At 43.6% G+C, this 26038-nt stretch overlaps 2 protein-coding genes across 2 annotated transcripts in view; one reads left to right on the forward strand and one right to left on the reverse strand.

Annotated features, from left to right (window-relative positions):
- LOC138959194 (collagen alpha chain CG42342-like) overlaps positions 1-26038 on the forward strand; it is a 147884-nt gene that overhangs the window by 82717 nt on the left and 39129 nt on the right. The window contains exons 5-8 of the mRNA XM_070330595.1: positions 4256-4291; positions 4506-4541; positions 5276-5356; positions 24760-24849. Coding sequence (XP_070186696.1) covers positions 4256-4291; positions 4506-4541; positions 5276-5356; positions 24760-24849 — 243 coding nt within the window. The remainder of the gene's footprint in view (positions 1-4255; positions 4292-4505; positions 4542-5275; positions 5357-24759; positions 24850-26038) is intronic.
- LOC138959517 (trichohyalin-like) lies at positions 9550-12851 on the reverse strand (the record flags this gene model as incomplete). The annotated part of the gene is made up of 4 exons (XM_070331041.1): positions 9550-10120; positions 10161-11289; positions 11578-12106; positions 12783-12851. Coding segments are annotated over 4 exons (2298 nt in total), but the record flags the coding sequence as incomplete, so codon positions are not given.

Here is a 26038-nt window from a genome sequence, read left to right on the forward strand (position 1 = left end):
CGATCTGTCATTGCCAACTCCTTGTCCCTTTCCTTCGTATCATTGTGTCTGTATTCAAATGAATCGTTTCCCTTTTCACCGTATGAAAATGTACATCTATTTTTTATAAGAATTGATCAGAATTTACTCTCTACCTAGTTTACGAACAAACAGGACACGGGCAAAAGTGGGTGGCTTGCACTAGAACCAAATCAAACCATCTTGAGGTTTACCCGAAACAAAGACGACAGGTTGAAGACTAGGGTGAGAAAACACAATCTGACAGTTTGCTAACCAGGGTGCAGATTTGGCCACAAAGCATCTTTTATTTCATGCTGACAAGGGAACCCCCCTCCTCCCCCCCCCCCCCTCCCCCCCCTCCCCCCCTCCCCCCCTCCCCCCCCCCCCCCCCCCCACACATACACCTTCCACCTCGTCGTCCCTAGCCTAAAGCCACACAACGTTAGCCAAGAAGCTTCCGAGATGAGATCTGTGTGTACATTGAGCAGGTTGAATATCTCACTTGCACAGGTAAATAACTGTCAGTCTAAAACAGATTAGCCCACCGGCGAGACGCTTTTTAACTTTTTTTTTATCTTTTGTTTTTTGTTTTTTGGCACAGCCAATGGTTGTTGCTCAAAAATAAAATTCAACGAGAAGCTGTGAAGACGTGTTCGGTTTGTGAAATGAAAACACACGAAGAAATTTCTACAGGCTTCAACAGTGTTTGTGTTCTCTCCTCTTGCCACTTTTGAACAGTTCCCGTGATGGACCCCACTGTAAACTTTCAACAATTCACCATAGATGTATTCTGCATGGGTTGCAGTTTGAGATAATTAATTTAAATGCCAGTCATACTTGCCATTGTCTTTTTTGTTTTGTTTGTTGTTTTTGTGTTTTGTTTTGTTTCTTGTGTTTTTGTGTGAGGGTTTTTTACAGTAATGGCATTGGCATGTTGGGTATATAACACGACATTGCTGTGTTCCAGAATATTTCAAAGCCTATAGTCTTTCACGTGTAAACGATTCAGCTTTAGCATCTCAGATCTGACCAGACTCTTACATTTACACATACCAAAAATGAGAGATCCTGACTTAGGTTAGACTGCCGCTTTCTGTGCAAAGTGAGAATTTGAGGAATTAATTTCATGACGAAAAGCCGCTCGTGGCTTTTATAAGAATTGATTCGTCATAAAATTCGTACCCTGCACAGGAGGCAGTAAGGATGCTGATTTGTGCTATGTGTTCAAGTAAGGGTATGGTCATATCCCACGCAGAAGCTCACGCAACTGTTTTCATTTGAAGGACTGTGTCTTAAAAAAAGATGTCAAGTTCAAAGTAGCCATTTTGCTGGTGTCTTCAATTCTTATAATTCAGTATCAAAATGTTGACATCAGTGCAGTAAGCATTTGATTAACGCAGTCAGTGGTAAGACAGACTGCGATGGATGCTACTGAAATTTGAAGAAAATCTTAAAGATGCGGATGCGGTTAGACAAATGGCCAAAGTAAAATCAGACACAGAGGAAGAGCGGTAAAGGGTGAAAAAAAGAGGTAGGTGGCAGAGCTGATTAACCCAAGAACTCCATGCACTTGACTCTTGCAGGGTTCCAAAGGAGAGCGAGGCTTCGCTGGCTTTCCGGTGCGTTTATCTCCCCTCTCACTCCATTTTGTTTACTCTTGTTACTTCCCTTTACATTGGAACTTTTTCGTTTCTTGTTCTGCCTGTTTTTGATTACAGTTTAAAACACTTGGAACCGTTCTTTTCTTTTTTAAACTGTTTGTTAATAAAAAATAAAAAAGTCTTGATGGAGTCTCAATTTCTGGTTGGTTTCAATAATATAACTGTACAGTTCATGTAATCGTTCTGTGTCTCAGTGCATCCTGAATCTTGTTCTAATTTTCTATTCTCCCCTTTTTGATATTACTTTTCAAGCATTTACCTTCTGATCCATCTCCCCGTTCCAATCCTCAATTTCCTTAAATGGAACTTTCATTGAACGAAAAGTTGATTTTGTTTCCATAGATGTATGGATCACACAGAAACACTCTCGCGAATGGTGTGTTTTTTTTCTCACTGTTAAACTTTGTTGTAAACTCGTTGAACTTCAGTTTACAGCATTATCATCATGGTGTTTTGTCCTGTAGTGAAAAGGATTCAAGTTAAACAATCTATAAAGTTTCACATCATTGGCGTTGTACAAACAGAGTAGCGCATGAAGTCGATAGTCAATCAGTCGAAGCCATACCTTTCCAGTTCACAGAGCTCTTCCTTGTCCTTTTCAGTACCCTACCCCTCTCTTCTTTGTACACCTTTTCCCCAAAGCGGCATCGATACAATCAAACCTTTGTAACTTGTTTACTACAGCATGAAAAATGATATATTTACATATTTTTCCGATGAAATGCCAGGGTCGTAGCACAGCTCCTAAAAGTGGTCCGGCCATAAAAAAAATAAAAAGGTACGGTCCCTGGCCATTATGTTCTCCTCAACTATTAGTGACAATTTCTCGCTTAACGCTGTCATTGTGCGATCTAAGTCACGACCCCTCCTTCCTCCTAACACAGCGCTGAAGCTTATGAAGACGATTTTTTTTTTAACAAAAAACTGGTCCGGCCATGGCCGGAGTGGCCGGTAGGGCTGCTACGGCCCCGAATGCCGGCTCTCTGTCTGATCAGATTTTCTCTCTCTATATATATATATATATATATATATATATATATATATATACATAAATGTTATAAAAGAATAATAATTAAAACTAATGTTCGGAAGCCTTCAGTATTTAAGTGTGCTAAGGTTCTTGCACATAACTGCCGAAATGTGTTGCTTCTTCTAAATGCCTTCCTTATCCAAAACATAAACCAGGCGGTCCCAAAGTATTTGGCACGTTTAGATGCGTTGTATCTGTAAGACGTAAAGTGTATACAATATTTGTTTCCTTTCTTTTGTCTGAACATTTGCATGCTTGTGCAGAGTGAACTTTCACTTTGGAAATAATCATATTAACCTTTAATTGAATGTGTTTTTTTGCTGTGATTTAATTAAACTTTGGTTTTATGGCTGAACTTATTTGCATTGTATTCCTACCAAAACCCAACCAGATATTTTTCTTGCACACGAACAAACAAAAATGTTACACTGCTATCAGAGTATATGGTTATTAGAAAAGTTGATGAAATGTTGGCATTTGTGTGTGTGTGTGTGTGTGTGTGTGTGTGTGTGTGTGTGTGTGTGTGTGTGTGTGTGTGTGTGCGTGTGTGTATCCGTGCGTGCGTGCGTGTCTGCATGCGTGTGTACGTGTGTGTCTAAAAATATAAAAGAAACATATACATTTGCGTGTGAGTGGGCGTGATGGCTTGTATGCAGTTTAATGTCTGCAGCAAATACGCTTCGCCTGTTTTGTAAGAGATAATATGTATTCTTGTAGGCTCTATAAAACTAACGCATAAAATATACTTTGAACGATTGTCGAGTGTTTGCACTAAATATTATGCCATGTTTTTTGCATGCTTTCATTTCCAGACGGGGACAAGGTAAACAGTAGCATATATATGTTAAAAAATTAGGATGCGTTTTTCATACCGCAGTGTTTTGAAAGATGTCATTAGTTTTCAAAACGGTTTAACGGACACTTAAAATTGACTGCGCATCGAGTTATGGAGCTTGTATGTCTTTTTGCACGCTTATTGTGTTCTGATATAATTGAACTTGAAAATCTGTCCACAATGTTTTCTTCGTCAAAGGAGAGTGGGCTTGATGGAAGGAATCAATAAAGTTTTCCCTTCTTTTTGTAGTTATTTTTGTGTGTAAGGGCTGACTAATTTCCTGATACTGATATGCATAATACAATGAGCGTGCCCTTTAATTCATTTCTTATGTAACCTTATGCTTTGTTAACCTTTTTGTGTTGAGAATCATGGAAGACAGGAGTGTTTTCGTAAAATAATTTCTCACGACAAATCAATTACAACCACCGACAAATAATACAATATATCGCTTTAGAAGAGGACGTGTGATTCACATTTTCAATGTTGAATCTAGTGAAAACTTATAAATGAATGCATACAGAGGTAGACTAGATAGTGCTTTGGATCAAACAACTGTTTTTATTAAGCAAGGATATCTGACTTTTTTGGCTTCGAACATTGCTTTTAAACCACTGTTGGATCTGGGTTGCCGGTTTTGTCTCTTCGATCTAATAACTGTATTTGTGTTTTATGTGATCGTGTTTTCTGAATATTTTGTGACAACTAGAGGTTTCTGTACTTTTTCAGGGCCCTATTGGTCCACCTGGAAAACTTGGAGAACCAGTAAGTAAAGAGTAGAATAATAAACCTTTCTTCATTGTGTGTGCCATTGTCATTGATTTATTGATCTATTTGCTTGATCTATTCCATATACTACTTTTATCAGCATTGTATTTTTGCATCTGTAGTATTTATTGAATTCCGAAATCTTCATAGACGCTTTTTTGTTTGTGGTTTTGGTTGTGTCTAATGGTGTGTTACTTCTTTTTATTTCCAGGGGTCGTCAGGACCAAAGGGAGATAAAGGAGATAGGGTAAGAGCTAGTTGCGAGATGTCTCTCTTTCCCAATGAAACTGCACAAACAAACACACACACGCACCCAGTCATTTTTAAGCAAATCTCTTGTAAGATGTTAGCAAACCACAGTCATTCAAAACTGAACATGCGAAATATCCACTGGTTGATGTTGCTGCAACATTCCCTTCTGACATCGTTGTGAGAACGTAGTATGGTCAGGATCTAGGAATTTGCTGAAAGCGGGATGCTCCATTTGATACTTCATAGTGATTTGAGAGAAGAGGTTGACTGTTTAGCGAAGCCCACAAAAAAGTCGTTTTTTTCTTTCCCGTACAATGGGTACCTTGAGGAAGACAGAGAAAGAAGCCGCTTTACGCTGCCGTTTCATCTGGATCCGTCAGACTGATAGTGTTGGTGGTAGCTTTGGAAAAGAGGCGGAGTTGATGGAAGTTGAAAGGGAGATTTATCAGTAAAATCAGGGCTGTTGACATATTTCTCATGTACAATATCCTAGTCTGGACCAAACCCGGTTAAAGAACAGTGAGATCTGAAAAGAATGGGACTGCACTTTTGATTAAAGCACAGGGATAACAAGCAAAAACAATGCTATGGCATTGAGACACAAGTATTCCTAGAGAATGTATCAGAAGTTAGAAGAGGATTGACAGATGGTACATTTACAAAACTTGCCATGCCCCTCTTTTCGGTTGACATTTTTTTTCACCAAACGACGATGGTTGTGCTTTTCAGGGAGATGACGGAATGAAGGGAGACAAGGGCGACACTGGATTACCTGGTTTTGATGGTATGGCAGGTGCGCCGGGACAAAAGGTACCGTACTTGTCTTTATAATGCTTATGGTGCCTGTCCTTGTCTTGTGCTTTGTCTCGTCCGCGGTTTGCGTTTGTGATTCGTTTTGTATCATTGACGTCATTCGTGGCTTCGTCCTTGTCCTCAGTCTTGTGAGCGTGCTTGTCCCTGTCCTTGACCTTGCAAGAGTCCATGTCCTTGTTGGTGTCCTTGTTTGCAAATTTGCAAGTGTCCTTGTCCTGACACGTGTTAATGTCTTTAGCTGTGATTCGGTCCCTTGCCTTTTGAAAAATTATCTTTGGCTTTCAGTTGGACATTATCAGTACAGTAATCTGTGTCTTTGGTACTGGCACTGCCTTGCTGAGTAAATCTCAGTAATCATGTAGCGACAGTACAACTTTCAACCTAGAAAGAAGAATTCAGGTTGCTTTCACAGCCTTCTTTTTCAGATGACGACAATGGTTGTCAAGACAGTCTAAAATGCTGTTTGTTTTAAGCTGAAACTGTGGTTCACAAATATATATCCCATTAACCTACGACCTCATATTTCTTGTAATGTTTGTGCTGTGAGGTTTTTGGAGTTTCATGGTAATGTAAACTTCTTTCTGCTGTCTCATTATAACACAACGTTGTTTCCTAAATTCGTTTGACTTTTTGGTATACCATTTTTTTCGACATACACAAAACAGTTTCATGAGATGTATTACCTTCAGAATTTGCAAAACGACACTGCACACAGAACTTACATTTGGCGCAATAAGAATGCATCTATCTGTTCTGTACATACCAATATGTCAAACTGCTAATAAACAATGTTGTGGGTTAACATATATCCATGTATGAAACTGTATTCCCACTTGCAGGGCATTAAACGATCAATACAACTGGATGGACGGGGCGGCACTCATGAAATTGTTCAGCTAAAGGTACCTGCCTGCTGTGCATGTCCTCCTGTTATGAATTTGACACAAATATATAGTTAATTGAAAATCTGTGAAACCCCTTGATGTGGTTTAAATGAATGGTTTTTTTTTAAATATTCACAAATCAAGCCTATAACAGCAACAGGAATCATACACCATTGTGGGTTTTTTAGTTTTAATTTGCAGATACATCGATGCTAAGTTTTCGACGTTTCGTGTCTCCCGACATGTTGAATGTTTGTTTGATGGCTTTCAAAACTGTTTGCAATGGCAGTGATGTAGCTCCTTATATACGCTTTTTATTAATCGTTTCTGTCTTGTCTTTCAGGGCGCTACGTACGAAGTCATTACAATAAAGGTTTGTTGTTTTGTTATGCGCCGCCGCAACCTCTTCCCGGCGTGGTGTTTTTGTTTGCCCGTGTAGCGGAGCATGACGCTGAGTTTCACAGCATGAACTTTCTTGTGGATTGTTTCAACCACAATATCTTTTCCAGGTCGGAGCTGTTCTGCTCTAAATCGTTTCAGCAGTGTAGCGTTTCCTCTACAATTTTTTGTCTGTCTGTCTACACATCGTTAGAGTTTGCATAACTGATGATCATCTTTCAGCGCTGGAATGCATGTGTCCTTCCGTGCATTTCTGCGTGTTTTAGATTTGTTGGGGCGAGAAACTTAACCATACTTTAGTCTCTGCCCCATTACCCCTGCCCCCCTCTGTTGCCGTACTGCATGAAATGTGCATGTTGCATGACTGTGGCTGCGTTCAGGGAGACAGAGGCCCCCCAGGACTGCCCGCAGGCCTTGATGCCGGGGAATGGGAACCAAAAATCATTCAGCTCAAGGTACGGTCTCTGTTCGATGAGCACATCACGTGTACCTCTTCACGCATAACATGTATCACCCCATTCTGCTTTGCTGTTCGCTATTCTTGGTCCTGTGGAACCGTGCAGAGCAAAACAGGCGATGGATAACGAGGGTGGGGGTTAGGGGAGGAGTGCAGGAGGGGTCCGGTTGGGGGAGGGGCTGTTTTGTCTTCTACTTATCAGTTTTTCTGCCAGAATTCATTTTTTATTTTATTTTATTTTATGCAATTTATATCGCGCACATATCTCAACCACGGATTCAAGGCGCAGGGATTTATTTATGCCGTAAGATGGAATTTTTTACACAATATATCACGCATTCACATCGGCCAGCAAACCTCAAGCCTATTAGGGCGAGCATTCACCTTTCACGGCCTATTATTCCAAGTCACACGGGTATTTGGTGGACATTATTTTTATCTATGCCTATACAATTTTGCCAGGAAAGACCCTTTTGTCAATCGTGGGATCTTTAACGTGCACACCCCAATGTAGTGTACACGAAGGGACCTCTGTTTTTCGTCTCATCCGAAAGACTAGCATTTGAACCCACCACCTAGGTTAGGAAAGGGGGGAGAAAATTGCTAACGCCCTGACCCAGGGTCGAACTCGCAACCTCTCGCTTCCAAGGCAAGTGCGTTTACCACTCGGCCACCCAGTCCTTTGATGTGATGGGATGTGGGGGAGAGGGGGGGGAGGGGTATATCGAAGTAGGCATTAATATCTGTATATTCGTATGAGCTAGAGAGAGACTAAAGTGTGCTTTCAAGTTTAACACAAAAGTTAACTTTGAGCCACAAGCACTTTAAGTTTACTTCTCGGGGTTTTTTTTTAACTAGAGGGAGAGGGAGATGAAAAACACGGGGAAGAACTTGGATGTTAAAAAAGACGTTATCTCCTGCAGCCTTGTGGAATTTTGTTTTTAACAGCATGGGGTGAGATGTTTTCATCCTTATCGTTTTGTAAAGAACGTTCGTCGTTATCCCGATATGTTTTCAACTCTCATGATTTATTGTGTTTTAATATATACATATGTCTTCATAGATTGAGATTCTCAGTTCTACAGTCTGATTGTTGTTTTTTTGTTTGTGGCATGGAAAGAGCATTTTTCTACATCGTTTGTTTTGTATACAGCCACTCTCCTAGAAGAGAATATTTAGTAAAATAAATAGAGGAAATAAGTATGTAGTTTATATCTAATGCTAAAGCTGATCTAAGCGGTGCGGAAAAGCCTTAGAGAGGGGAGTTTTTAACATGACGATTGTTTTTTGCTTTTTGTTTTTTGCTGTTCTTCTCATCCTCTCATCTCATCTTCTCTTTCCCTGCTGACTGGGCAGATCAGATTCAAAACGGAACTGAGTGGGTGGGCAGACGGACGTAAAATGTAATAAATAAAAAAAGGACCGAATATAAAAATGTCACTGATGATAATTTTCCGTGATCCTTTCTCCCGTTTCAAGCATGTCCTTTTTCTGTCTTCAACCTTCTCATGTTCTTCTGGTTTTTTTTCTTTCTCTTCTGTGTTCTTTCCTTTGTTTATGGGCGTCTTCCTTTCACGCTCCTCCTCCTCCTCCTCTTCCTCCTCCTCATTCTTCTCCTCCTCCTCCTACCCCTCCTCCTCTTCCTCCCTCTCATCCTCTTCCTCCCTCTCCTCCTCTTCCTTCTTCTTCTTCACTCGTTTTCTCTGTTTTTCTCTCTTTCACTGTCATCTCCTTGATTCCTACCTTTTCCTTCCCTCTACTTTAACTCCCCGTTCGTATCTTCCCTCTCTTTCCCAAAACTGTATTCAAAGCCCCTGTCTCCTCTCCTATTTATCTCCCTTGCTTTCTTCTAACCGCTAGTCTTCTCCTTTTCTCTGCAATCTTCTCCTCTTATCTCCCTTCATTTCTCCTCTTCTTCTGCCGCCCCCCCCCCCCCCCCCCCCACTTCTCCTCTCCTCCTGTCCCGTCTCTTATTTCATGTTCTTTTTTTCTCGTGTCCTGTATTCTCTTTACCTCTGCCATACCCTCTTCTATCTCTTCCCTTGTTCTCCTGACCGGTCTCCTTCTCTACTCTCTCTTCCTCTCCTCTGCTGTCCGTCCTCTCCTTCCCCCTATTCTCTCCTCTTCTTCTTTCTTCTTTTCTTTCATGCCCTGCCTTATACTTTCCCCTCTCCTGTCTTTTTTTCGCCTTTCTCTTTGTCCTTCTTTTCTTTGCCTCTCCCCTCTCGTCTTTCCGCAATTCCTGTGTTCTCCTATCGTGTGTTCTCCTGTCCTGTCTTTTCCTGTCCTCTTTTCTCTCTTCCTTTTCTTGTCTTGTCCTGTTCTCACTTTGCCTCTCGCCTCTCCTCTGTTCCCCCTTCTTCTCCTGTATTGTCTTCTCGTCACCTGTTTTTCTGCCTTCGTTTTTCTCCTGTCGAGTCTTCTGTTTTCTTGTCTTTTCTCCCTTCCTTTCATAATATCCTCTCCCTTCCTTTCATAATATCCTGTCCTCCTTCCTCTTCTCTCGTCTCCTGTCCCCCTCCCTCTTCTCTCGTCTCCTGTCCTCCTCCCTCTTCTCTCGTCTCCTGTCCTCCTCCCTCTTCTCTCGTCTCCTGTCCTCCTTCCTCTTCTCTCGTCTCCTGTCCTCCTCCCTCTTCTCTCGTCTCCTGTCCTCCTGCCTCTCCTCTCGTCTCCTGTCCTCCTCCCTCTCCTCTCGTCTCCTGTCCTCCTCCCTCTTCTCGTCTCCTGTCCTCCTTCCTTTCCTCTCGTCTCCTGTCCTCCTTCCTCTCCTCTCGTCTCCTGTCCTCCTCCCTCTTCTCTCGTCTCCTGTCCTCCTCCCTCTTCTCTCGTCTCCTGTCCTCCTCCCTCTCCTCTCGTCTCCTGTCCTCCTTCCTCTTCTCTCGTCTCCTGTCCTCCTCCCTCTTCTCTCGTCTCCTGTCCTCCTCCCTCTTCTCTCGTCTCCTGTCCTCCTTCCTCTCCTCTCGTCTCCTGTCCTCCTTCCTCTCCTCTCGTCTCCTGTCCTCCTTCCTCCCCTCTCGTCTCCTGTCCTCCTCCCTCTTCTCTCGTCTCCTGTCCTCCTCACTCTCCTCTCGTCTCCTGTCCTCCTCCCTCTTTTCGTCTCCTGTCCTCCTCCCTCTCCTCTCGTCTCCTGTCCTCCTTCCTCTTCTCTCGTCTCCTGTCCTCCTCCCTCTCCTCTCGTCTCCTGTCCTCCTTCCTCTTCTCTCGTCTCCTGTCCTCCTCCCTCTCCTCTCGTCTCCTGTCCTCCTTCCTCTTCTCTCGTCTCCTGTCCTCCTTCCTCTTCTCTCGTCTCCTGTCCTCCTCCCTCCTCTCTCGTCTCCTGTCCTCTTTCCTCTCCTCTCGTCTCCTGTCCTCCTCCCTCCTCTCTCGTCTCCTGTCCTCCTCCCTCTCCTCTCGTCTCCTGTCCTCCTGCCTCTCCTCTCGTCTCCTGTCCTCCTCCCTCTCCTCTCGTCCCCTGTCCTCCTTCCTCTTCTCTCGTCTCCTGTCCTCCTCCCTCCTCTCTCGTCTCCTGTCCTCCTGCCTCTCCTCTCGTCTCCTGTCCTCATTCCTCTCCTCTCGTCTCCCGTCCTCCTCCCTCTCCTCTCGTCCCCTTTCCTCCTTCCTCTTCTCTCGTCTCCTGTCCTTCTCACTCTCCTCTCGTCTCCTGTCCTCCTCCCTCTCCTCTCGTCTCCTGTCCTCCTTCCTCTTCTCTCGTCTCCTGTCCTCCTTCCTCTTCTCTCGTCTCCTGTCCTCCTCCCTCTTCTCTCGTCTCCTGTCCTTCTTCCTCTCCTCTCGTCTCCTGTCCTCCTTCCTCTCCTCTCGTCTCCTGTCCTCCTCCCTCTCCTCTCGTCTCCTGTCCTCCTTCCTCTTCTCTTGTCTCCTGTCCTCCTTCCTCTTCTCTCGTCTCCTGTCCTCCTCCCTCTCCTCTCGTCTCCTGTCCTCCTTCCTCTTCTCTCGTCTCCTGTCCTCCTTCCTCTTCTCTCGTCTCCTGTCCTCCTTCCTCTTCTCTCGTCTCCTGTCCTCCTCCCTCTTCTCTCGTCTCCTGTCCTCCTCCCTCTCCTCTCGTCTCCTGTCATCCTTCCTCTTCTCTCGTCTCCTGTCCTCCTTCCTCTTCTCTCGTCTCCAGTCCTCCTCCCTCTTCTCTCGTCTGCTGTCCTCCTCCCTTTCTTCTCGTCTCTTGTCCCCCTTCCTCCCCTCTCCTCTCGTCTCCTGTCCTCCTCACTCTCCTCTCGTCTCTTGTCCCCCTTCCTCTCCTCTCCTCTCGTCTCCTGTCCTCCTTCCTCTTCTCTCGTCTCCTGTCCTCCTCCCTCTTCTCTCGTCTCCTGTCCTCCTCCCTCTTCTCTCGTCTCCTGTCCTCCTTCCTCTCCTTTCGTCTCCTGTCCTCCTTCCTCTCCTCTCGTCTCCTGTCCTCCTTCCTCTTCTCTCGTCTCCTGTCCTCCTCCCTCTCCTCTCGTCTCTTGTCCCCCTTCCTCTCCTCTCCTCTCGTCTCCTGTCCCCCTCACTCTCCTCTCGTCTCCTGTCCTCCTTCCTCTTCTCTCGTCTCCTGTCCTCCTCCCTCTTCTCTCGTCTCCTGTCCTCCTCCCTCTTCTCTCGTCTCCTGTCCTCCTTCCTCTCCTTCCTCTTCTCTCGTCTCCTGTCCTCCTCCCTCTCCTCTTGTCTCCTGTCCTCTTTCCTCTCCTTTCGTCTCCTGTCCTCCTCCCTCTTCTCTCGTCTCCTGTCCTCCTCCCTCTTCTCTCGTCTCCTGTCCTCCTTCCTCTCCTCCCTCTCCTCTCGTCTCCTGTCCTCTTTCCTCTCCTTTCGTCTCCTGTCCTCCTTCCTCTCCTTCCTCTTCTCTCGTCTCCTGTCCTCCTCCCTCTTCTCTCGTCTCCTGTCCTCCTTCCTCTCCTTCCTCTTCTCTCGTCTCCTGTCCTCCTCCCTCTCCTCTCGTCTCCTGTCCTCTTTCCTCTTCTCTCGTCTCCTGTCCTCCTCCCTTCTCTCTCGTCTCCTGTCCTCCTTCCTCTCCTTCCTCTCCTCTCCTCCTTCTGTACTCGACTATACTTTCTGTTTTCCTCTTTTATCTCCTCTTCTCTTATCTTCTCTCATCTCATTTCTCTCCGATCATTTTCCCTCTTCTCTTCTCTCCTTTGCCTTCTTTCGTTCTCCTGTCTTGTCTTCTCCTCTGCTCTGCTCTTGTCTCCTGTCCATTGCTTTTCTTCACCGCTCATCTTCTCTTTTTCTTCTTCTCACCCTTCCCTTCCCTCTACCTCGCGGTCTTGTCTCCCTGTCTCTCTGCCTCTCTCTGTTTCTCTGTCTCTGTCTGTCTGTCTGTCTGTCTGTCTGTCTCTCTCTCTCTCTCTCTCTCTCTCTCTCTCTCTCTCTCTTTTTTATGTTTATACTCGACCATTATTTTGAAGTTTTATTAGTTTAATACTTTGATGAGGTATGTGTGCAGTCTTTGCTTTGTTTACAATTATTCTCTGTATATATGTTCCAAGGACAGGTTGGAAGATTAGGCTAAGCCTAAAACCTTTATCCTTATGTATTAAAGTTCTGAGTTCTGAGTTCTGAAGTTCTGAGTTCTCTCTCTTTCTCTCTTTCTCACTCTCTCTCTTTCTCTCTCTCTCTCTTTCTTTCTCACTCTCTCTCTCTCTCTGTCTCTTCTATCACTCTCTCTCTCTCTCTCTTTTTTTTTCCCTTCCCCTATCTCTCCCTCTCTCTCTCTCTCTCTCTCTCTCTCTCTCCTCTCGCTCTCTCTCTCTCTCTCTCTCCTCTCGCTCTCTCTCTCTCTCTCTCTCTCTCTCTCTCTCTCTCTCTCTCTGTCCTCTACTCTCCTGCCCCCCCCCCCCCCCCCTTCAGCACTCGACTGTACGTTGCCTGTTTTTGTGTGCAGGGAGAGCCAGGCGAGTCAGGCCCAGCAGGTCCCACGGGAGAACCCGGAGGACCGGGCCTGCCCGGCTTTGACGGTGTTCCTGGTCCCCCGGGCGAATTGGTCAGTATTCAGTCACAACATGGTTTCTGGAGTAATGCTTAACAAGTCGCGTAAGGCGAAATTTATGACGGCTTACTAGCGCCAAAACTAAAAATTAGTAATTAACCCGTGAAAGTTACTAATTTTCACGAGAAAATTACAATTCTGACGGGAAAATTACTAATTTTCACGTGTTAATTACTAATTTTCTAGTGTTAATAACTAATTTTCAAGTGTTAATGTCTAATTTTCAGTTTTGGCTCGCTTCCTGACGGCTTACTAGTGCCAAAACTAAAAATTAGTAATTTTCACGCGTTAATTACTAATTTTCTTGTACCTCGTGACTGTGGGGGCTCAATGCGCATGCGCGACTGTTTCACCTGCCAGAGCAAAACATCCTTCGATTCGAAACTTTTCTGGTCCATAGTTCTTTAATTAGATGTAAATTAACACTAAGAGCTGAGCGCATGTGTAGATAACCGTAACATACAACTGTCTGTCCGAAAACTTGTTGAATAACGAATTCTATCGAAAGATATTTGTGAAAGTGTGTGAGTCTCGATGAAGAGATCCGTCTGCTAGTCGTCGGACCTTTTGCACATGTCCGACCGGCCGCCATTTTTCCTCTCTCGGTTCGAACATTTTCGGATCGATTGTCCTTCCCTAATACACTTTTAAGCAAATGTATGAGTGTGGTAGTGGAAACAAATATGAAGTACAGCTGTCTGCCTGACAACTTGTCGAATAAGGAATTATATTGAAAGATATCTGTGAAAGTGTGAGACCACAGCCGATCAAAAGTCCGTCTGCTACGAACAGCTTCGTTTCGAAAGTTTTCAGGGTCAATTATTCTTTTCTAAGATACCCAAAACAACGTTTAGGATAGCGCTATTGCAGAAAACAGTGACATGCATCTTCCCGTCGAATTACTTGCTCGATAAGGCCTTCTATTAAAAGATATTTTAGAAATAGTGTGAGAGTGATGTTTGCCGGGCGTTGAAGCCTCTCAGTGCGGACTCTTAAAATCCGACTACTGTGACCGAAAACGAGGCAAAAATGAAAATTAGTAATTAACACTGTTAATTACTAATTTTCACGTGAAAACGATAACCCTAGGTTTTGGCACAAGTAAGCCGTCATAGAAATTACTACATTTAGTCATGGTGTGGGACTCATAGAATGAAACTGAACGCACTGCATTTTTTCACCATGACCGTAGTCCCCCGCTTGTGCAAAAGGCAGTGAAAGTGACAAGCCTGTTTAGCGCGGTAGCGGTTGCGCTGTGCTGCATAGCACGCTTTACTGTACCTCTCTTCGTTTTAACTTTCTGAGCGTGTTTTTAATCCAAACATATCATATATATATATGTTTTTGGAATCAGGAACCGACAAGGAATAAGATGAAATTGTTTTTAAAATGATTTCGGAAATTTAATTTTAATCATAATTTTTAATTTTCAGAGCTTGTTTTTAATCCGAATATAACATATTTATATGTTTTTGGAATCAGAACATGATGAAGAATAAAATAAAAGTAATTTTGGATCGTTTTATAAAAAAAATAATTTTAATTACAATTTTCAGATTTTTAATGACCAAAGTCATCAATTAATTTTTAAGCTTCCATGCTGAAATGCAATACCGAAGTCCGGCGTTCGTCGAAGATTGCTTGGCCAAAATTTCAATCAATTTGATTGAAAAATGAAGGTGTGACAGTTCCGCCTCAACTTTTACAAAAAGCCGGATATGACGTCATCAAAGACATTTATCAAAAAAAAGAAAAAAACATCGGGGGATATCATACCCAGGAACTCTCATGAAAAATTTCATGAAGATCGGTCCAGTAGTTTACTCTGAATCGCTCTACACACACACACGCACAGACAGACAGACACACACACACACACACACACACACGCACACACACACACACACACACACACACACACACGCACACATACACACATACACACACACACACACACACACACACACACATACACCACGACCCTCGTCTCGATTCCCCCTCTATGTTAAAACATTTAGTCAAAACTTGACTAAATGTAAAAAGAGAAATGTCAATTTGTATCGTTATTCATACATAACACTTGAGCTATGAGACAATCAAGCAGAGCTTTCAAAATGGTGTTTTACCCCATCAGTGTTGACAAAATTAGAACTTTCAAAGCTACATTGTGTTTACAACAACAACAAAATCTTTTTTTTGTTTTGATTATTAAATTGTTAACAAGGCTAACTCCAACCGACCAGAGTTATTTGTTATACATGCAAGTGATGACAACAATCATCACGATAATGGTTAAGAACAGTAAATTCTCAGTATAATTCATCGGAAATACTTCGATATGTGTAAAGACTGTTGCTATTACTAGTTTCAAAAGAAAGAAATACTGATGTCTTCAGTATGAAAGGAATGTAGGCGTCTACCGTATCCTTCTAAACTAAAAACAAATGTGTACGTTAGCATATATTTGCATTGCAATTAATGATAAAGATGAAATCAGTACATGATCAGTATGAAGGGGTTAGTTGAAGCCGCAAATTGCATGGCGAATTACGAAGGACACACCAAAAAAAGACGAAACTCACTTTTCCATTTTCTTCATTTTCTTTTCATTTTATTTTTATTTCAGGGACCAGCTGGACCACAAGGACCTCCGGTAAGACCGCTGTGTTCTTTGTTCTTTGTTTGCTTTCCTCTCTTTGTTCGTCCCTCTATCTTTTTGTCCGTCTTCCTTTCTGTTTGTACAATAGTTTGATCTCACTTTTATGATTCTATGTGTGGTTCCTACTCTCTTTCTCTCTCTTTCTATCTCTGTCTCTGTCTCTCTCTGTCTCTGCTCTCTCTTTGTCTGTCTTTGTCTCTGCTCTCTCTTTGTCTGTCTTTGTCTCTGTCTCTCTTTCTCTCTATCTCTCTCTCTCTCTCTCTCACACTCTCTCTCTCTCTCTCTCCCCCTCTCTCTCTCTCTCTCTCTCTCTCTCTCTCTCTCTCTCTCTCTCTCTCTCTCTCTCTCTCTCTCCCCCCGGTCTTTTTTTTAAATGTTTGTGTATGTGTGTGTGTGTGTGTGTGTGTCTGTCTGTCTGTCTGTCTGCCTGTGTGTGTGTCTGTCTGTCTGTCTGCCTGTGTGTGTGTGTGTGTGTGTGTGTGTGTGTGTGTTTGTGAGTGTGTGTGTGTGTGTGTGTGTGTGTGTGTGTGTGTGTGTGACAGTGTGTAGGGGTGAAAAAAAGTCAAACTAAGCGCACAGTTAGTAGGCCCAGTGTTCGAATGACTTTTTAAAGAAGTCGCAAGCAGCAGTGGAGGGAAGGGAGGGGGGGAGAAAGCACAAGGGAGTGGTCCAGAAGAGAGGATACGGAATCTGGGGGGGGGGGGGGGGGGGTGAGAGGGAGATGGGTTGAACGGAGGGAAAGTATCGTTCGGATGAAATAGATTGTGCGTGTGTTTTGGCGCAAATTAAATGTAAAGGGGAGTAAGGCGTGAGACAACGTCTCATTTTTTCCTTCTATACCTAATTTACAAACAAATTTACAAATGTGAATATGTCTATGTATTTTCAATAGAATACGTAGGTTGTTGAATTTCGTCTTTTTTTTTCCAATCGACAGGGTGCTCCAGGCGAACCAGGTCGACCAGGAGAGCCAGTAAGTGTCAGATCGATCTGTATACCAACGCCACCACCCCCACCATCTCATCCTCCAACCCCCCGCCACCCCCTCCTCCTCCACTTGAACCTTAGCGCCGGTGTAACACGAAAAAATTACCCCCACGAGATTTTTACTCCGGAGTAAAAATTTCGTACGAAAATGTTACTCCCTTTACGAAAAAAGCACTCCTCCATTACACGAGAAAGTTACTCCCCACGACAGGTGAATTCTGAGTAAACATTTCGTACACAAATGTTACTCCCCTGACGAATAAATAACGAATAAATTACTTCACCCCAACACGAGCAATCAGTAACTTCCCATGCCAGGTGTACGAAATTTTTACTCCCTTGTCCCCCTGTTAGTCTTGGTGGTGAAAGGCGTGGAAGGAGGGTAGCCCGACATTCGTGTGCGCGAGATCACTTATTGGCATTATCCCTTCGCCCGCATCCCATTTTTGCGTACGAGATTTTTACTGGAAGTAAAAAAAATTGGGAGTAAACATTTCGTGGAGGGAGTCATTTTTTCGTGCCTTGGGGAGTTCTTTTCTCGTACGAAAAATTTACTCGGAGTAAGAATTTCGTACGAAATTTTTACTCCGGAGAAAATTTTTCGTGGAGTAAAAATTTCGTGTTACACCGGACCCAGACAACCCATACTGCCTCCAGGACAAGTAACTTCATGTTTACATGGAATATTTTTTCTCAGAGCTCTGAACAAGTTGATGACAACGATGCTAGCGCATTGTGACCAACATGTCGGCTTAAGAGTTTTGTTTGACGCTTTCCTCTCCTGGCTGTCCATGTTAGCTTCGGCAGATTGAAGAAAATAATGCGGATAAGAATTTGTGTGTGCTAATGATTGATATGCTGCAAGTTTTTAGGATCTGATATTGCTTAGTACAAAGGTATACTATGAGTACTACTAATATTATAGGTCCAGGACATGTGATAAAAAGCATGGTTAGACCTAAAGACTTCTGTAGAAATTGTATCTATTATTGTGAAATTGTTAAACCCCTTGCATTCAATACATATTCTTCTATGTATGTTTATTTTTTGTTTGCTTGATGTGTTTTGACATGATTTATAGTAGATATTTATCAAATGAACTTGGATTTATTCTGTCCTTTGGACACTCGATGGTCTGCTTTACCACCGATGGTAGTGACTTAACAGTGTTCAAAGGACGGCGTGCACATATCTGTTGTCCATCACTTGAAGTGAATGAGTTAGCACAATGTGCGTGTACCGTATGTGTCTCATGACTTTTCAACGTCATAATGTTTTCTTTGGGAAAGGAATGAGGCCGCAAACGCCCTAATAATTTGCCTCAAGCCTAGGAAAATACTGTAATACGTGTAATTATTTCTGAGGGAAAGAAAACATGTTGAAAAGTTATGGATCCCAGTAAACAGTTCAGTCTGATACGACCATACCTATTTTGCTATCATACTTTGATTTGTTTAGGTTTTAGTTAAGCTTGTCCACCCTCGCCCACTTCCTCTCAACTCACATACCTCTACCCCCACCCCCACCAATAACCCTACCCCGACCCCTCCCTATCCCCCAATAAAAGACACATAAAAGACTGAACTGTCTTCTGGATGGGATGATTTGAATGCTTTGCACATTGATTTATTGTTGTATTGCACACTGATTCATTCTGGCAAAACCCTGTCATATTACGAGCGTTCCCAACCCCTCCTTTCCCTTGGTAATTGATAATGTATGGCTTTCTATTTCTTTCAGCTACTGTCCGTTTTTCCAGATGTATGCAAATGTCTGTTTTCGAAAGCTTTCATTTTTGTTAGACGCTCTCAATGAAACAAAGTATGCCATCGTCTTACGTATATATTTTCTAAGTCAGCATCAGATGAGAAACTGATTCTTAACTCCTTCGTACTTTATATGCGTTTCTAGTGTTTCACGGTGGACCTTACGAATCATGTCAGAAACTCGCTATCCATTCCTCTTTTCATTAGTTTCACTCCATCGGCTCTCTTCAACTCCTGGCAATTTTCCTTGTTTTTATGAGGACAGTAACATTTTGAGTCTTGAGTCTTGGGTCTCTTTCCAATTCGTCCACATATCCAGGCCCCACACCTTTTTTAAACAGGATCATTTCAATTTCATTCGTTTTCTTTGTGTCTCTGATACGATTTTTGTGTGGAAATTTCCCTCCATTGTCTTCTTCTGTATGCCGCGGTCTTTTCCGACAAGGTATTCTGTCCTCAGATCACCATCTTTTTAGTATTGATAGCTTATCAGTATATCAGTATATAAGTGCCCAGGTGTGCCGGGGTGTCATCTCTGCCAGGACCTGTTCTTTGTCTCTCAAACTCCACCTCATCTTCCCCTGCAATGAATAACTTCTTGTTCTTTTTAGGGCTGCCCCCCCCCCCCCCCCCTATCTCTCTATTCCCATTGACATTTAAATCTTGCAGCGAATAAACTGTCCTCAAAGAAAACATCCATGCTCCTGACATAAACTCAGATTTCTCGCAGACTTTCGGAATAACTTCTTTGTTAGGTTCTGAATATATAGCCTGGAACTATCTGCACCACTTTCAGAACCATTCCTCCAAACCCGACGTGTTGAAGTCCTTAAAGAACTCTGCAGTTGTGCATGACGTGGCACTAATGACGTCATCGTACCAGTGACGTAACGCAATATGCTATATATATATATATATATATACGTGTACTAACAGGGCCCGAGGGGGGAGATGGGTGTGCCAGGCATGCCGGGACGGGTAGGCAGACCGGGGCCGCGTGGCCGTAAGGGCGAGCCGGGTGTCAACGTGACCGGGCCCACGGGTACTGGCCAGCAGGGTGGCCCTGGCCCCCCGGGCCCGCCCGGCCCACCCGGACCCAGAGTGAGTTGACGGCATGCCCTCTCCAAGCTGCACGAGCATGCAGCACGGAATGATGCACGGATTAATGTCCCGACCAGAGGTCTCTGACTCTGTCCCACCACGCTATGCCGACCACAGGCGGAAGGTATCGTCCACTGGACTACTACTATCACAGAAAGACTACAAGGTACGTCACTCACCTTCGAGTCTTCTGTGTTCTTGGAGTCGCTTCCTGGGGAAAAATATTGTTCAAGACGGTTTGCCTCTTCCTACAGTGTGTGTAAGGTCAAATAAATACAGTTGAATGATTGTTTGAACTATATGCACCTTTAGTTTTCAGCTTCCGTTCGCTGCAGGTTGTTTTTAACCATCATTTGGACGAATCTTCGTTTGCGAGCCGATAATATCCACACGGCGTCTAATTATGCATCCGCACCGAATATGCATACCAGCGCTCATTGGTTAATAACAGGATATTCGATGATTATTTTCATTGGTCGACTGAAACGTTTTCCTCATTTTGAATGAAGTGGCAAACGGTTCTTCACTAATACCGAAAGTGAAAACTCCCGTGGGTAGCTTCCCTTTGCCGCACAATATTTACATATGTTTTAGACCAAAGAGCGCTGGTATGCATATTCGGTGCGGATGCATAATTAGACGCCGTGTGGATATTAGCGGCTCGCAAACGAAGATTCGTCCAAATGATGGTTAAAAACAACCTGCAGCGAACGGAAGCTGAAAACTAAAGGTGCATATAGTTCAAACAATCATTCAACTGTATTTATTTGACCTAACACACACTGTAGGAAGAGGCAAACCGTCTTGAACAATATTTTTCCCCAGGAAGCGACTCCAAGAACACAGAAGACTCGAAGGTGAGTGACGTACCTTGTAGTCTTTCTGTGATAGTAGTCGTCCAGTGGACGATACCTTCCGCCTGTGTGCCGACCAAATCGTTGCTTTCATCTTGCTCTTTGCAAACGTTTGTCCTTCAGAGGAGTGTTCTGCACAGTAGTCAGCCCAAAATAAAATCTAGTAAACAGCGACGTTCAAATGGACTGTGGACTCGGTAAAACCAACCTTAAACTATGATACGTTTAAACTGCCCAGAACAGTCTGAAATCGAGATAGAAGTAGAACTACAACAGAACTATTAAATAAAATAAAGATCCATGCTGTAGGCACGTGGTTTTTTTTTAAACAAATGAGGAGTTACCAACCCTGAAAAGCCGTTCAAGAAAGAAAAATAGTCTTGACACACACTGCCATTTGGAACGTGCACCGTGTCAGACTGAGTAGGAAAAGCGTTGGAAGCTAACAGTTGCAAGAGTTTAACACTGACAAACATGCACTGTCGGGGTTGCCTGCATGCTTGCCTGTCAATGATGCTCCATGTAAATAATATTTGCATCGTGCTAACCGTATTTCTCTATATTAAAAGCTGGGGCTGGGTCCTTTGTGTGGTTTTGTTTGTTTTTTGATTTTTTTCCCCCGTTAGTGCAAGACTTATTGTTTCGTATCGCTATCTACGTTGTCCTTGTCTGTTAATCGGTGACAAGTACAGTGTTGACATTTTCAGACTTCCGTTTACCACATACATGTATCCCCCCCCCCCCCCCCCCCCCCCGTCTCCCTATTACCTCTGCCTCCTCTGCAGTTTATACGCCCCAGTCTGTCAGATTATTGGACTCTAATGGTTTGGTGTTGTTGTTTTTATAGTTAATGCCCTATGCTGTTAGAAAACACTACAATTCTTTCATTTCCTTCATAGTTGTCTTCCGTTTATGCCCAACCCTGGCACATCTTTCTTTGCGGTGTAAGCACATCTTGGAGACCTATACCTTCTCATCATCATCACACATATCCCGTCATACCGTGTGTGCGATTCACAGTGCTTCACGTTTTCTTGCACGTGATGACTCCTACTGCACCACGAAGCAACCGTGCGACCCTGTCACGTCACCCCTTTTCCCCGTTTATCAACATTTCCCATGCACTCGTCCTGTGTCCATTGTTGTCGATGAAGTTGTGTGTACTGCACAACATGCACTTGACCACTATGACTTGATTTGTCAGTTTTCATCCAGCACAGTGCTTGTTTCACCTCCCCAAGAGATGCGTGCAGATCCTCAGCCGCCCGCCTGTTCACGCCCTTCGTGTTACCCTGGTTGTGGATGTCGTGCACTAACCGTGGCAGAGCTGTGTTCAGGTGCAAAAGGGCGTCAAGGGACGGTCATAGCACGATGAGCAGATCTATCTGCTTGTGTTACAGGGGAAGAAAGGAGATCGATGCGACGCCAAAGGCCATGGTAGCGGTGGCGGTGGTGGTGGTGGTGGTGGCGGAAGAGGAGGAGGAGGAGGTGCCGGTGGCGTCGGCCCGGGCGTCGGGTCGGTTTACGACCCTCAGGTCGGCTTCCCGGCAGGATTTATTCAGGGTCCGCCTGGGCCCCCGGGCCCCCCTGGTCGTAGGGTAAGGCACTGGCGTCTGCCGGGGCCCACGCTGTTGGGTTTTGTGTATGAATGATGCAGGCTGGCAGTGCTCTCGTCGAATGTATCATCACTGCAGTTCTTCTCCGTGGTAACCAGCTTCTTCTACATGCAGCTGCTGCACAATTCCAGCCCTCCCCTACCCCACCTTCTCCCTCCCTCATACCCACCCCTCTGCAATACCCCTCTGGACAATGGCGCACATCGGCACGGTGTTATCTTACATGAACTATGAGCTTCAGCCCTCTGGAACTCCTCCAACTTGCTTTTGAAGACTCATCAGTTCATGTCAGACACGCTCTCATAGCTCCGTTCTTTTAACGTACTTGCTTGGCTTGTTAACCTTTGCTGCAGTCACTTCACTAAAGTAACAGATACGTTCAAACTGCCGACGGGCAACAAAACATGATGATGAAAAAGAGTTTGGCATTAGAGGCATCAGATTCTGGACTCTCAAGGTCTGTGTAGCCTGTTCGATGGATATCGAAACAGCAGAGCTACTACATAACTCTACGTGAATTTTTGAATGACTGCAGCAATAGACTGCTTCCTCGCTTCGCTTTGTCAAAATTGAAAACAAAAGCATCGACATAAATCATGACTGCAGCAAAGAGTTAGGGTTGTCCGAGTGTGTACACGGTTGTTCATATTGCAGCTTCTACTCCCCCCCCCCCCCCCCCCTTACAGGCTTCGCAAAGCCTCGGGGAAAAAACGTCCTTGGCGATTTGCATATTATGCGCATGCATAAAAGTGTCTCTTCCCTTCCTTAGTCAGGGTCACCATTCAGACGTCATCGCACGTGCCGTCTCGAGGTCAAGGACATCAGCTCGGTCAAAAAGAAAAAGGTCAAGCGTCGGGACCGTCGTGTGCTGAGCGATGAGAAGGGGGCAGATGATAATAATGAGGAGGACAACGATGCCACAGATGATGATGCTGATGAAAACGATGATACGGTTGAGGAAGGCAAAGAAGTTGAAGTGTTTCTTGAGGATTGTAAGGTATATGGACATCGCTAGGTGTCGGCCTTGTAGGATTCTTGCTGCAGTCATGATTCTGTCACACACATCAGCTGTGCTTTGTTCATCACTGCTTCACCATTAACGCTTATTTTACAGAGTTCAAACTGAAAGCATATTATTGTTTGCAATTGTTTCCTCGGGTGGGTGGGGAGCTTGAAAGAGGAAATGGGAATAAATGTATTTCATTCAGGTGTTATTATGGTACACGTTATTATTTACCGCCTGAATTTGTTTGGGGGGAATTATGCAAGATATTGTTTTTAGATAGATGGGTTTGTTCAATTCACAAGACATCTGATACAAAGTGCATTTTCGTATGACTTACTGATTGTTCTTCTTCTTTGATGGTTGTGTTCTAATAATTATACTTCTTTGTTACAGATTTTAAACTCGTGATTGATCAACTTGCATGAGATGCTACATTCGTGGTGTATCTGTAATTGAGACAATTTAGCTTTGTTTCCGAGCTAAAATGTTGATGTTTTCATTCGTTTCAGAGATGCAAGACCACAATGCTGCAATGCTCTTTCGTTTCATTCAGTGTTGTGTCATTTGTGTCGTTTGAAATGTTGTCTGTGAACTGAAGATTAAATGATGAATTTTGTCTTTTTCAGGCAATTATGAAAATATCACTTTTTACTGTATGTTCAACTATTATTTGAACGTCTCGGTTATTTTCAGGTACGATGGTGTTCTCAGTGTACGTGCACTCCAATTCACGGATCAGACTCGCCAGTGTGTTGATACTGTTCCATAATGATTGCGCCTTCTGAAGTTAACCAATATGTGTTGAATTTCTGTTACGATTGTGGACGTTGAACCGTGGAGGAAAAAGCATAACAATTCTCCTAGTTCTATGTTACACACATCTGTGTCCGTGTGTCTCCTTTAATACATTTACGGTGTTGAATCAAACTTTTTACGCTAAAAATGTCTATGTAGTATGAAATATGTGAAGAATGTGTGTGTGATATTTGATATGTGCACCTTCCCTTTTTTGTGTTTATACATGATCTACGTGTTATTGTTGTGAAGTACATGTGTTTGATCTTCTGTGTGTAGATTCCGTGTTTATTCGTATTTGTGTTGTGACTTTATTTTATGTTTAAAATTTTGATATGCGAGTGACATATCGGTATCTTCGTGACTGCAAAACTCTGGTTTGATTGGTTGTAGCTTGTAAAGATATGCAGTATCTTACAGCGGACACATAGCCTACTATTGAAACAAAAGCTGATGTCGGCCTTCATTTGAAGATAAGCATTGTTTATCTTGAAGTCGTTCGCGGCTCATACATAGTTTGTCTTACATTTGAACCGCTCATTTGGAATGTGAAGAAACACCTAAAACTCGAGAGTCTGATTGCAGGAGGCTAAAATGACATGCTCATGCAAAACATTAGTTCCCACACTTAATTTGGTATAACTGCTTTTGGCAGATGATAAAGTAGAACATCCTGTCACACAATGCACGAAAACATTGTTCTTGAACATTTCAAAATAGTAACTAACTTCTCATGATCAGTTAGTACATCTTCCTTTGACGTTATACATTCAACACGGATGCAAACCACACACACACACACACACACACAAATACAAAAACTCACTAATGTTTCAAAAATGGTCTATGACGTCATTAGGGTGTGTGACTGGAGATAACGTCAAGCGGTGTGTGATGACGTTGTGTCGCTATGTATATGTGTGTAGGGTGATATCGGAATGCCGGGCGTCCCAGGGCCCAGCGGACCAGATGGCCCTAAGGGTGAGAAGGGGGACAGGGGCGCTAGGGGAAAACGGGTAAATAACTGAGCATGGTGTCCACCACAAAGCTTAGGTTTGTCATGGCTCACTCCTCCCTCCCTCCCTCCTTCCCTGGACCTGTAACCCCTTCCTCGCTACTAACCCATGGGTGCATGTGGAGTCTGAATTCCGCGCTTGATTATTTTTTTTTCCAAGCTGCCACCACAAGGGCAAGATATGTGGATATGAAATTTGTGAATTTTTGCCTAAAACGTGTTTGCATTGTAACACTATAGGGTATATTTTGAAACTAAACCCAATATATTTCTGCCTGAAAAGTGCCTCTTACACCGGGGATGTTGAAATAAATTGAATTGAAATAGATGAATTCCAGCCTAAAAAGTGCCTGTTACGCAAGGGATTTAAAAATATAAAAGTTAATAAATCCTGTCAGAAAAATGCCTGTATACCCATCAAAATTCAGGGTTCAGGAAGACCCACATGCATCCATGTTGTGCCTCATAATATCCTCACCCAAATAAGACATCTTCATTTAAAACCACATATCACTAACAGAATGAATTCATCTGACCTATGAACAGTTTGTCCACATCAATGGCGTGGTTGATGACTTGCAATGTTCTTGATTCGCTTGCCTGAGAGGGGAATGCCTTTCTTGTTGCTTAGATCTGAAGGATGTCGTTACTACGAAAAGAAAGTCTATTTCGTTAAGAAAGCGAAAACCTGTACGCTAAGACGACATGTACATCTGTTTAATCACAATAGCTGCTTTCAGTGCTCTCTTCGAAATCTCTTGTGACAAGGTTGTGAATAGATCGCATCACCTCATTAGTTGAGCAGCCACTTCTTGCTCTATAGTGTAGTTTTCATACCTTGCAAATATGAATAAAAAAGATAATCGGAAAATGAAGCGTGATCTGGTATTAGAGAAGAACAAATACATGCTCGGAATTGTCAGTTTCCTGTCGCGTACGTTGGTATAGGTTAGATTGGTTGGATCTCTTGGGGGGGGGGGGGGGGGGCAAGAGGCGAGGGTACGCTGTTAGACCTTTGTTACAATGAATGTCGACGCCGCTGGGTTCGTCAAGCTGCTCTCTCCTATGGCCATCTTCTTCTTCTTCTTCTTGGCGTTCGCAGAGGTTACACGATCAGTCCAGCACTGGTGATAAATGTCGTTTTCTCCAACTCCTGTCGACTGCCGTATAGTTTGGTCTGCAAGGGAGTT

Source organism: Littorina saxatilis, linkage group LG2, assembly GCF_037325665.1.
Source record: "Littorina saxatilis isolate snail1 linkage group LG2, US_GU_Lsax_2.0, whole genome shotgun sequence".
NCBI classification, from domain to species: Eukaryota; Metazoa; Mollusca; class Gastropoda; order Littorinimorpha; family Littorinidae; genus Littorina; species Littorina saxatilis.